The 12,759-nt window shown below is 44.5% G+C and overlaps 2 protein-coding genes across 2 annotated transcripts; both read right to left on the reverse strand.

Moving 5' to 3' along the window:
* Positions 1–731: 731 nt before the first annotated feature.
* On the reverse strand, positions 732–4,361 carry LOC110531399 (uncharacterized). The gene is made up of 2 exons (XM_021614597.3): positions 4,086–4,361; positions 732–3,351 (listed from the first exon to the last, which is right to left on the reverse strand). The coding sequence occupies exons 1-2, from the start codon at positions 4,141–4,143 to the stop codon at positions 1,121–1,123; spliced, it is 2,289 nt and encodes a 762-aa protein (XP_021470272.3). The 5' UTR covers positions 4,144–4,361; the 3' UTR covers positions 732–1,120.
* Positions 4,362–5,293: 932 nt separating this feature from the next.
* Positions 5,294–10,041, reverse strand: sb:cb1058 (uncharacterized). The gene is made up of 3 exons (XM_036987190.2): positions 9,774–10,041; positions 7,089–7,907; positions 5,294–6,635 (listed from the first exon to the last, which is right to left on the reverse strand). Exons 2-3 carry the CDS (start codon positions 7,830–7,832, stop codon positions 6,495–6,497), a joined length of 885 nt encoding a protein of 294 aa, XP_036843085.1. The 5' UTR covers positions 7,833–7,907; positions 9,774–10,041; the 3' UTR covers positions 5,294–6,494.
* Between the last annotated feature and the right edge of the window lie 2,718 nt (positions 10,042–12,759).

A 12,759-nucleotide genomic window follows, 5' to 3' on the forward strand; every position in this document is an offset into this window, starting at 1 on the left:
TATCTTAGTTGGAGAAAGGCACAGGACTATAGCATTCCTTAATGGTTTTTTGATTTCCCAAGGACAACTCCTGTTAAAATATAACTTATACATGACATTTCCTTTTTGTTGTCCGGTATTACTGCCAGATATTTTGTACTCGTCTCAGACGTCCGATGTTGATGTGGTTTGTCTTCGTCTGTAATCTGACAAGTGAAATTATTCGTAGGCCCAGTCATTCAGTGTGGTTTCAGAGGCTACAGGTCAGATTGTTAGCCTGCCTGTTCCCAGATCTGTTTATGCTGTCAGGTCAACGACTCCTTGCCTTGCCAAACAGGATAGCACAAACAGGTCCGGGACCAGGCTAACACATTGTAGCTAAAGATTTGTTCTACAGTATATATAGGCCTACGTCTAGCCATATACAATGTATAACTGTGGTGTATACTGTTAAGTTAATTACTTCTCATGTTTCGGTGAGCATTCATTGCTTTTCATTATATAGTGGGAAAGGAGTGCTCATCTCAATATGATCTCCTGAATAAATGAAGGATCAATACAATAGGATAACTTCTCCCTGTGGTGTGTGTGTTGTTGTTGTAAACCTGACGACCAATACAGGACATTTAATTGAAACACTTCCTACATATATCCAGTAGATGGTGGTAGAGACTCTATGCTTGTTCTGTTTAATCAATGGGAGCAGCAGGCATGCTGCACTACACAGTTCAGACAAAGACCCAACACAACACTATTGAGGACTATTTATTTAAAATATACATCTTGTAGTGTACAACAACATAGTGGACATGCACGAACATTAAACCCCCAAACTACTGCATCCATGTCAACATCTAAAAAAACAAGACAAATATGAATATCTCTTATCTTTCATTAATCCCCTCAGAACTGTTCCCCCTCAAAAATGTTCCCCTCAGAACTGTCCCCCTCAAAAATGTTCCCCTCAGAACTGTTCCCCCTCAGAACTGTTCCCCCTCAAAAATGTTCCCCTCAGATTTGGTTCCCCTCAAAAAATGTTCCCGGTCCCAGAGATCCGTAGTTCTAATACCTGCGCATCCATGGAAACCGAGGCCACAACGAGCGGCCCCTGTTCCACAATGACACGGGCTTCTTTGCAGCATCAGACGCTTTCTGGTCCTTCTCTTCCTCTTTGGCTTCCAGACTGCTGGTGGTGGAGGGTAGGGCCTTGCTGGGAGAACATGCAGTCAGTCCCACATCGGCTCTCTCCTGTGGGTTCCTCAAGCACGGCGGTGGGGGTGGTACTCACAACAACCCCTTCTCTGGTACGGTTGGTGGGGGTCAGAGTAGTGGTGGTGATGTTGTCACTGTAGTCAGATAGAACAATGACTGTGTAGTTACCATGGACAGAGCTGCTTTCAGCAGAAGGTACCATGGAGATGCTGCTGCTGTTTCCCTGAACAATCCTACTAACTTCAGTTGGGACTTCAATGTCTGCTGTGCTGTTACCCTGGTTACCTGTCGTACTGACTTCAGCCGAGCCCCAATCATAGTCAGTGTTGTCAATGGTGGTGGTGGGATGGTGACTGGCACTGGAGGTGGTGTTACCACAGCTACAACTGCTACAGTTGTTCTCTCCGCTCCTATTCTCCTCCTCTTTCTCCAACCCAGAGCCTAGTACCTCTAGTTCAGCATCATCAGCAGATTGGAGGTGGTCACTGTCAGGTTCAAGAGGAGAGGAGGAGGATGAAGAGTGGGCAGATTTTTCACTGCTGGCTACATTCACATAGTTAGAGTAACTAGGTTCAGAGTCAATATAGTCAATGTAGTTCAGCACAACAGTTGACTTTGTGGTGCTTTCATTAGGATCCACAGACTCCAAGGAAGGATAGCCAATCATAGGAGCCGCAATAGGAAGCACTTCCTTGTTCTCATTCTCGCCACTCTGCTCCACGCTGGTACTAGTAAGCGCAGGTGATGTTGTTCCTTCGTCTCCGCTGGTAACAGTACTCTGGTAGTCATTGGTCGCTTCGATGGAATCTTCATATTCAGTGTAGCCAATGGCGGAAGAGGAAAGGGTAACGGCTTCCTGACTTTCATTGTGAGTTTCTTCTTTTATAAAGTACAATTTGTCGCTGAAGCCACTAATAGCAACTGAGGCTGAGTAGTTGGCCTCAGCGCTAACATTATAGTGACCTGTTATCACAGAGCCATTAGCCTCAGCGCTAACATTATAGTGACCTGTTATCACAGAGCCATTAGCCTCAGCACTAACATTATAGTGACCTGTTATCACAGAGCCATTAGGATCAGCGCTAACATTATAGTCACCTGTTATCACATAAGCATGATTAATAACGTCGATCAGGGGGTCTGAGAGTGAAGCATCCTGAGTAGTATTAAGATAGCCACTGGCTTCTTCCTCCTCTTCTTCCCGCTCTACCTCCTCCTCTTCTTCCCGCTCTACCTCCTCCTCTTCTTCCCGCTCTACCTCCTCCTCTTCTTCCCGCTCTACCTCCTCCTCTTCTTCCCGCTCTACCTCCTCCTCTTCTTCCCGCTCTACCTCCTCCTCTTCTTCCCGCTCTTCCTCCTCCTCCAGGCCCAGCATCAAGTCTGTGTTCGGTTCAGCCTGCGCTGCCGTCTCAGTAACTACTGCACTAGTATCTATTGTGACAGTAACGTTAGTGTTGTTACGATGTAAACTAAGACTGGTGTTGCCATCGGTGACCGAGACAGAATCTGTCCGATGAGTGTAGAAGTCAATGACGTCAGGGGCTGACATGGGATCAACGTTTAGATCGGCTAACGGATCACTTGTTTCCAGCACCGCCACAGATCCATTCGGATGAGGATAGTCCTCCAAAGTTACAGAGAGATCTTCAGTGTGGCCACTAGCGTTGCTCTGGCTAATGTTGGTTCCATCAAGAGAGTTGTTTAGCTCAGAATAAGAAATAGCAGAAGAAGAGGAAGGTGTAACATCACTGCTGTTATTCCAACCACTAGCGGTCGCCATTTTAGTTTCGTTGTCTATCCGTTCAGTGTAGCCAATATTGTGAGCTGATGATGATGATGATGTTTGACCATTGATAAGTTGACTGGCATTCCGGCTGGCATTGAATTTGAGACCACCACTTGGAGAAGTTGTGGATATTGAGTCAAAGTGGTCAGTATTGCTAATGGTTGAAAATCCAGATAGATCAATAATATCTTGATGGGATGGTGTGTTGTGCTGATCTTTGAATGCTGGTGTAGGATTGTGGTGAATTTGGTTCAGAAGATTTGATGGGGAAGGAGTGAGGACATCTTGGCTTGTTGAGAGGTCTCCCTGTGGCTCCAATGTGTAGGCAGCAGGGATGAGGGGTGCTGCTGGGAATGGGATGTACCTCAGTGACCCTACAGGAGAGGAGGGGAGAAACAATGACTGTACTGTAGTGGGCTGGTTTGGATGTGACTGAGAATCATAATCTTGAGAACCATTCTCTGACTAGGCAAGAATACAGAATATCTGGCTAAATTGTGGCTAAGTAGTGGCTAAGCATGGCTAAATTGTGGCTAAGCATGGCTACATGCTTAGCAACTACAACACGTTTTATTGAACCTTTATTTAACTAGGTAAGTCAGTTAAGAACAAATTCTTATTTACAATGACTGCCTACCAAAAGTCAAAAGGCATCCTGCGGGGACGGGGCTGGGATTAATAATTTCAAAAATATATATATATAAAAAAAAGAAACATCAATGACAATGATCTACATCTAATATAGTAGACAACGTTAACGTTACACCATTGACACACCATAGACTATTGTTTGTGAGTGTTGACACACGATATATTATCAGCTATATTGTGTTTGAGTGATTCTTTATAGAGCGGTGTTTGTGTAATATTTTATGGCCAGTTGAAGCATCATAATTTACACACAATTCAATTGCAATAATAACTGGTATTGTCTTCGAGCTAATCTGACAGCTCTCTTTTTCAAACAATCACAGCTAAAGTTACGCGTTCGTCCTTGCTAGCCTGAGAGTGACACTTGGCTAGCTATAGCTATCAAAGAACCATTAGCTATGCTAACGTTACATTAGCAAATGTTGCTAGCCAATTAATTATTAACCAAGTTATTTACCTTCATCAAATAGCAATAAGAGGACACAGAGTATCAAATGACGACGGCAACTCCTCATCGCTGGTTCAAATCAACAGAGATATTATTATTAGCAGAATTTGCAAAAAAATTAAATAATAATAATTATCAACTGAAACAGTTTAGCTACTGCATCATTTTCTCGATTGAAAATACTTTTTATTTGAATATACCAATGAGGTCAAAGAAATATAACATTGTGCATTTTTATTGGTTACTTCAAAAGATTCTAAATACTGTAGTAACAGTCGCTAGGCGCTGTCGACAAACGTTCTGTCTGTCGCGACATGGCTGGTACACTGGCGTCATTTACTTCCTTTGGCATCTTTGATAACTTCTAATTTGGTCGAAAATGAGTTAATGACACTTAGTCTAGTGTATTGTGTTTGGGAGAAAATGGGGGTTTCATATTAGCAGTAACTGCAAAAAGTTATTGTGAAACTAAGGTAAATTGCAGTAATTTAACATACTGCTTTATAACTTGGTTTTAACCGGCCCTTGGCTGTAGTTAATGTCTTGATACAATCAAACCTGTATGACACTGACTGACAGTTACACACACACCTACATTGCTAATCTAGGAATACAACATCATGGCACAGCATTGCCGGGTGGAAAGGATGGTTGAATTTGCTCTGAAACGCCGACATCCAGACACTGGTAACAACTAAGTAGATCTGAAAACATAATTAATTAGCTAGCGACCATAGACTAACAATGCCACCGGCTCCCATAAAAGGAGATCTGCAATCTATTATCCCAATAATGAACTATATCCTGAAATGTCATTTTATGGTTTCTTTGAATTAGTTCACCACACACAGCCAGTGACAGCCATCTAGCTGGAGCTGACCAAAATTTTAAACAACCTACCTAAATTAGCAATATATTTGTGCTACCTGCTCCCATAAAAGGCGATTATCAATGTATACTAGCTTCAATCTATTATCCCTATAATTGTATTCAGACATTTTATTCAGACATTCAATGTGTTATTTGAATCAGTAACGTTACACCACACACACGATCGATAGCCAGCTGACAGTCAATTAGACGCGCACCCCATACAGAGTTCGTTAATTCACCCTGGAGAGCCAGAGGCTAAAGCTAATGAGCAGTTACCGCCTTTTGCCTCTGTAGGGCAGTATACAGCTGACCAAAAATTGTATTTTCTTAGGAGGATGAAAAACAAAATATATTTGAGAAATTGTATTTTATTTAAGGACAAAGGCTACAAAGATGGCACAAGTAATACAAAGCATTTATTTTTAAACTAAATATAACAATTTAGTCATTCAAGTGCAACACAGAAGAAATCAATTCTCCACCAGCTCAGTTTAGCTCTCATATAATTCTGAGCTTGACTACAATGCTGCAAGAGGGAGATGTTATGTTGTGATTTAAGCCAATAATTAAAAATAAATAAACTCTTTGGTAAGATATTATTGAGAGAGATTACACAGAAAAGTGTGAAAACTGATCATATAGTAAATAAATTAACATGAATAAATAATGTATTACATGTGTGTTGTGTGCAACCTCCTTTTAGACCAAGTCAGAGGACCAAAGTTTGAGAGCGTTTTTTCGTACCCTCATGTCCCCCATAGTTAGTTAATTTCATGGTATGACAACGTTCTCCTTTTATGAAACAAACATAACACACTTGGGGTACATTCAATAGGTACAAGGATAGTGAAACATACGTTATCAGGTCTCATCTTGGGCTACGTTCATTAGGCACATGGATAGTAAAAAATACGTTATCAGGTCTCATCTTGGGCTACGTTCATTAGGCACATGGATAGTAAAAAATACGTTATCAGGTCTCATCTTGGGCTACTTTCATTAGGCACATGGATAGTAAAAAATACGTTATCAGGTCTCATCTTGGGCTACTTTCATTAGGCACATGGATAGTAAAAAATACGTTATCAGGTCTCATCTTGGGCTACTTTCATTAGGCACATGGATAGTGAAACATATGTCTCCCTCAGGTTGCACAACACTGAAACCACCCTGCAGACGGTCCTCCAGAGAGGTATGAACTTCACCCTGTGAGGAAGTGTTAAACCCATTCCCTATTTAGTGCACTAGTACAATAGTGTGCTATTTTGGAATTCAGAATAAGAATGAGTTAAACTTTGTGTACTTCCTGGTGTTAATCAGGTGCTGTTCATATTGATCATTGATAAACCCGTATGTACTAGATCAATATCACTGATTGATTAATCAACTGAACCATACATTGAGGTGAACACAGGTCATTTGCGTTGAGAACACAAACGGAACGCTCTGTCCAAGCCAGCCTCAATCTCAAATTACAATATGGGCGTTACATAACCTGATTGGAACAATTGCAGTTTACAGATTAGATGAACAGGTTTGTGAATCCTATCTGTATTCTGCTAATGCTGAGGAATGGTGCATCTCCCTTGATGGTGGTGGTGATGATGATGAGTCAGGTGTGAGCGTCACGCTGTACAGGTTAGTGACGAAGGTCTCCCACCCTCGACGGAACGCTCGGTCGAAAGTCTTGAAGGGGATAGAATGAATAATCAATACAGGTGACCAAGAAAACATTGAAATAGATTTTCAAAATGGCCTACAGAGTTAATTTAGCATTTGGGCTCATGGGGTGGTTGACGTAAACAGATCAGCCATTGGACTCTGACCAGACCGTTCATGATATGGGTATAGAGGGTCATATAATGTTTACATAAATAACTAATTACTGGCTGCTATTCTTGGAATGTAACTGTGGAACGTGGAACCTGGAACTTTAACCCATTGTTCCTCCCTCTAGGAGAATTCCACAGGGAGGGGAGGGGAGAATGTGTTAAGTAATCCGTGTCCTGTCCTCTGTTAAAATGGAACTAGGTAAGAAGGTTAACAGGTTGTAGCAGGTTGTAGCAACATCAACATTAACAGGTGGAGGCAAACAGGTGGAGGCAAAACACACACTACCATCCTCTCTCGTTCTCTCACCTTGCGGTAGTTCTTCAGCGTGCTCCTCTTCCTCATCACCTTCATCTCCTCCTGTCTCTTCATCTCCTCCTCCTCTTCTTCCCTCCCTCTCTTATTGTCCTTTATCAGAACCTGGTCATCTGCTTCTTCTCTGCTCGCAAAGTGGACCAGCGTCCTCTCGTCTTCTGTTCTCTCTTTCTCCCTCTGTCCTTCTTCAGTCTCTACCCTCACCTCCACCTCCAGGACCTCCAGGACAGGGGTCTGCGTCTCCATCTCCGTACCCAGGATCGGGCCCTCCTCCCTGGGGGAGACCGTCAGGGGCTCGGCCCCCTGTTTCTTCCCGGTGCTCCTCCCCCAGCGGCTCCTTCTCACTTCCACCGCAGTGACCTCCAGGACAGGGGCCTCCATCTCCGTACCCAGGATCTGGTCCCCCTGCCTAGGGGAGATCGCCTGGGGTTTGGCCTTCCTGGAGCTTCTTCTCCAGCGGGAGCTGAGCCGGCTGGGTTTCCTTCGGAGGAGAGTGGTGTCGTCATCTTCCATCATTCCCTCGTTGAAGTCAAACACCCCAGGCTCTCCCCGGTCCGTCTCTCCCCCCGTAGAGAGCTCTGTGGCTGGGCACGATCCCCCCCAGTCCCCCTCTCTCCCCCGCTCCTCCTCCTCTCTTCCCATCTCGGGCTCATCCAGGCGACCGTAGAACCCAGAACTCTTGTCCAGGTACTTTGGAGACCTGACGGAACCGTTTCTGGGACTCTTTCCGATCGCCATCTTTTCTTTTGTCTCTCTCCTTCTCTTCTCCTTTGCGATGCAATGTATCTCTCTGTTGTTTTTATGTCTTTAAAGCTGGGTGAGAGAAAGGGGGGTGAGAGAAAGGGGGGAGAGAGAAAGGGGGGAGAGAGAAAGGGGGGAGAGAGAAAGGGGGGGAGGGAAAGGGGGGAGAGAGAAAGGGGGGTGAGAGAAAGGGGGGAGAGAGAAAGGGGGGAGAGAGAAAGGGGGAGAGAGAAAGGGGGGTGAGAGAAAGGGGGGAGAGAGAAAGGGGGGAGAGAGAAAGGGGGGAGAGAGAAAGGGGGGGAGGGAAAGGGGGGAGAGAGAAAGGGGGGTGAGAGAAAGGGGGGAGAGAGAAAGGGGGGAGAGAGAAAGGGGGGAGGGAAAGGGGGGAGAGAGAAAGGGGGGTGAGAGAAAGGGGGGAGAGAGAAAGGGGGGAGAGAGAAAGGGGGGTGAGAGAAAGAGGGGAGAGAGAAAGGGATTCATGTCTTAATGTAGCTCTTCCAGATAGATGATCTCATTCTCTGTACTATAGAATTGCATAGACAGTTTACACACACACACACACACACACACACACACACACACACACACACACACACACACACACACACACACACACACACACACACACACACACACACACACACACACACACACACACACACACACACACACACACACACACACACACACACACACACACACCAGAGGTTGTGGACTGGGTGGTTTTTGATTCAGTATGAAATAAGACAGAAAGAAGCATTGTGCTGGATGAGATACAACAGTAATGTGCCAGATAATATTTATCTGTGTGTTTATCTGTCACTCCATCTCTCTCTGTCACATCATCTCATCTGGGTGACAGAGAGTTCACTGTGTGTGTCTGTGTGCCGCCTCTGTGTGTTCAATTTATGACGGAGATAACAGGGACTCCTGGTTCCAGACTCACTCAGACTTTGACTCTTCGCTCTCGAGTTGGAGCCTCAAACACTGCCAGCTTCCACGCACCCTATTTCCTAGGTAGTGCACTGCTTTTAATGGGCCCTGCTCAAAAGTAATGCACTAAATAGGGAATCTGGTGCCATTTGGAACGTAGACCTATGAGTCACATCATGACTATCTCCATTACAGCAGGTTATAACTGTATGTCTGTCTGTATATATCTGTCTGTATATATCTGTCTGTATATATCTGTCCGTATATATTTGTCCGTATATATCTGTCCGTATATATCTGTCTGTAATATCTGTCCGTATATATCTGTCCGTATATATCTGTCCGTATATATCTGTCTGTATATATCTGTCTGTATATATCTGTCTGTATATATCTGTCTGTATATATCTGTTCGTATATATCTGTCCGTATATATCTGTCTGTATATATCTGTCTGTATATCTATGTCAGTATATATATGTCTGTATATATCTGTATATATCTGTCTGTATATATCTGTCTGTATATCTATGTCAGTATATATATGTCTGTATATATCTGTATATATCTGTCTGTATATCTATGTCAATGTTAATTAACTCAGACTGTTGTCAAACCATTTCACATGAAAACTCATAGACATGTAAAACACTATCTAAACGTTTCCTTCTGTCTCACTAACTGTAACATGTGAACCATGTGATTGGTTATTAACATTGACATAGATATACGGACCATGTGATTGGTTAGAGATTTACAAATGCTTGTCTGGTTAGAAAATCTTCTTTGGATTTTTGTCAAATTCGCTAATATTGTTTTTAACATGGAGGTAAATCAGGACTCCAACGCATTATTCAGTCAGACAACGTAACAGCATTTATACATAACTAACATACTTTAGTGAATACTGGAAAGTACAGAGTGAGAGAGATGAAAGAAAGAGAGAATGATGGAAAGAAAGACAGAAAGAGAGAAGGAGAGATGAGAGAGCGCTCTCTCTCTTACCTGCCGTGTCTCTGTGTTCCTGGGTGATCTTCTCTATGTGTTCTGAGTGCCTGTTGCTTTGGGAACTCTTCTCATATCTCCTCCGTCACACACCCTGCCTGAACTTGCTGTCAGAGCAAAAAAAAAAAAAAAAAAAAACACCCACACCATCTCTCTGACACTCACAAGCCTGATGGAGGACTGGTTGACGTACACACTGACACAAACACAGATAGATAGGGAATATAAGAGATAACTACATTAGGGCCCTCAAAAAATAATGCACTGTGTAGGAATGTATCCACTGACACACATAGATACCCAGTACTGTTGTTAGTTCTGAACAATCATGACGATCATACTAACTGTTACACAGAACGCCCTGACTAGATGTCTTACATAATCAACATGTTCTCTTGAGATATATAGTACCACACATAACTAGATTGATGGTATAGCAACTGTTGTTACACTGTACTAATTGGTATGTCTAACTTACTCGTGTGCACGTGGTCGTCTCAGCACTCAAAACTAAAATCAGGCACATGAGACTATTGTGTACACATAAATAGATTAAGATGTATAGCAACTAGAAATCTGTTTGGTCTGTTGTGAGGGTCTGCTGTGATGGCCAGTTTGGTCTGTTGTGAGGGTTAGTTTGGTCTGTGTGAGGGTCTGTTGTGATGGTCAGTTTGGTCTGTTGTGAGGGTCAGTTGTGACAGTTAGTTTGGTCCATTGTGAGGGTCAGTTTGGTCTGTTGCGAGGGTCAGTTTGGTCTGTTGTGAGGGTCAGTTTGGTCTGTTGTGAGGGTCAGTTTGGTCTGTTGTGAGGGTCAGTTTGGTCTGTTGCGAGGGTCAGTTTGGTCTGTTGCGATGGTCAGTTTGGTCTGTTGTGAGGGTGAGTTTGGTCTGTTGCGAGGGTCAGTTTGGTCTGTTGTGAGGGTCAGTTTGGTCTGTGTGAGGGTCAGTTTGGTTTGTGTGAGGGTCAGTTTGGTCTGTGTGAGGGTCAGTTTGGTCTGTGTGGGGGTCAGTTGTGACAGTTAGTTTGGTCTGTTGTGAGGGTCATTTTTGTCTGTTGTGAGGGTCAGTTTGGTCTGTGTGAGGGTCAGTTTGGTCTGTGTGAGGGTCAGTTGTGATGGTTAGTTTGGTCTGTTGTGAGGGTCAGTTTGGTTTGTGTGAGGGTCAGTTTGGTCTGTGTGAGGGTCAGTTTGGTTTGTGTGAGGGTCAGTTTGGTCTGTTGGGAGGGTCTGTTGTGAGGGTCAGTTTGGTCTGTTGTGAGGGTCAGTTTGGTCTGTGTGAGGGTCAGTTTGGTCTGTGTGAGGGTCAGTTTGGTCTGTGTGAGGGTCAGTTTGGTCTGTGCGAGGGTCAGTTTGGTCTGTTGTGAGGGTCAGTTTGGTCTGTGTGAGGGTCAGTTTGGTCTGTGCGAGGGTTAGTTTGGTCTGTTGTGAGGGTGAGTTTGGTCTGTTGTGAGGGTCAGTTTGGTCTGTTGTGAGGGTCAGTTTGGTCTGTGTGAGAGTCAGTTTGGTCTGTTGTGAGGGTCAGTTTGGTCTGTGTGAGAGTCCGTTTGGTCTGTTGTGAGGGTCAGTTTGGTCTGTGTTAGGGTCAGTTTGGTCTGTTGTGAGGGTCAGTTTGGTCTGTTGTGAGGGTCAGTTTGGTCTGTGTGAGAGTCCGTTTGGTCTGTTGTGAGGGTCAGTTTGGTCTGTGTTAGGGTCAGTTTGGTCTGTGTGAGGGTCAGTTTGGTCTGTGCGAGGGTCAGTTTGGTCTGTTGTGAGGGTCAGTTTGGTCTGTGTGAGGGTCAGTTTGGTCTGTGCGAGGGTTAGTTTGGTCTGTTGTGAGGGTGAGTTTGGTCTGTTGTGAGGGTCAGTTTGGTCTGTTGTGAGGGTCAGTTTGGTCTGTGTGAGAGTCAGTTTGGTCTGTTGTGAGGGTCAGTTTGGTCTGTGTGAGAGTCCGTTTGGTCTGTTGTGAGGGTCAGTTTGGTCTGTGTTAGGGTCAGTTTGGTCTGTGTGAGGGTCAGTTTGGTCTGTGCGAGGGTTAGTTTGGTCTGTTGTGAGGGTGAGTTTGGTCTGTTGTGAGGGTCAGTTTGGTCTGTTGTGAGGGTCAGTTTGGTCTGTGTGAGAGTCCGTTTGGTCTGTTGTGAGGGTCAGTTTGGTCTGTGTTAGGGTCAGTTTGGTCTGTGTGAGGGTCAGTTTGGTCTGTTGTGAGGGTCAGTTTGGTCTGTGTGAGGGTCAGTTTGGTCTGTGTGAGGGTCAGTTTGGTCTGTTTGAGTGTCAGTTTGGTCTGTTGTGAGTGTCAGTTTGGTCTGTGTGAGAGTCAGTTTGGTCTGTTGTGAGGGTGAGTTTGGTCTGTTGTGAGGGTCAGTTTGGTCTGTTGTGAGGGTCAGTTTGGTCTGTTGTGAGTATCAGTTTTGTCTGTTGTGAGTATCAGTTTTGTCTGTTGTGAGGGTCAGTTTGGTCTGTTGTGGGGGTCAGTTTGGTCTGTTGTGGGGGTCAGTTTGGTCTGTTGTGGGGGTCAGTTTAGTCTGTGTGAGGGTCAGTTTGGTCTGTTGTGAGGGTCTGTTGTGAGGGTCAGTTTGGTCTGTTGTGAGTATCAGTTTTGTCTGTTGTGAGGGTCAGTTTGGTCTGTTGTGGGGGTCAGTTTGGTCTGTTGTGGGGGTCAGTTTGGTCTGTTGTGGGGGTCAGTTTGGTCTGTTGTGAGGGTCTGTTGTGAGGGTCAGTTTGGTCTGTTGTGAGTATCAGTTTTGTCTGTTGTGAGGGTCTGTTGTGGGGGTCAGTTTGGTCTGTTGTGGGGGTCAGTTTGGTCTGTTGTGGGGGTCAGTTTAGTCTGTGTGAGGGTCAGTTTGGTCTGTTGTGAGGGTCTGTTGTGAGGGTCAGTTTGGTCTGTTGTGAGTATCAGTTTTGTCTGTTGTGAGGGTCAGTTTGGTCTGTTGTGGGGGTCAGTTTGGTCTGTTGTGGGGGTCAGTTTGGTCTGTTGTGAGGGTGAGTTTGGTCTGTTGTGAGGGTCAGTTTGGT

This window comes from Oncorhynchus mykiss, chromosome 9 (genome assembly GCF_057628025.1).
Source record: "Oncorhynchus mykiss isolate SJ-2025 chromosome 9, ASM5762802v1, whole genome shotgun sequence".
Taxonomy (NCBI): domain Eukaryota; kingdom Metazoa; phylum Chordata; class Actinopteri; order Salmoniformes; family Salmonidae; genus Oncorhynchus; species Oncorhynchus mykiss.

What these genes read in the sequence shown, in the direction of transcription:
- LOC110531399 (XM_021614597.3), bottom strand. Translation starts at nt 4,143, where the DNA reads ATGAGGAGTTGCCGTCGTCATTTGATACTCTGTGTCCTCTTATTGCTA. An exon ending in CTTATTGCTATTTGATGAAG is followed by an intron (nt 3,352 to 4,085) that starts GTAAATAACTTG and finishes CCTCTCCTGTAG; the next exon opens with GGTCACTGAGGTACATCCCA.
- sb:cb1058 (XM_036987190.2), bottom strand. Translation starts at nt 7,832, where the DNA reads ATGGCGATCGGAAAGAGTCCCAGAAACGGTTCCGTCAGGTCTCCAAAG. An exon ending in CGCTGAAGAACTACCGCAAG is followed by an intron (nt 6,636 to 7,088) that starts GTGAGAGAACGA and finishes ATCCCCTTCAAG; the next exon opens with ACTTTCGACCGAGCGTTCCG.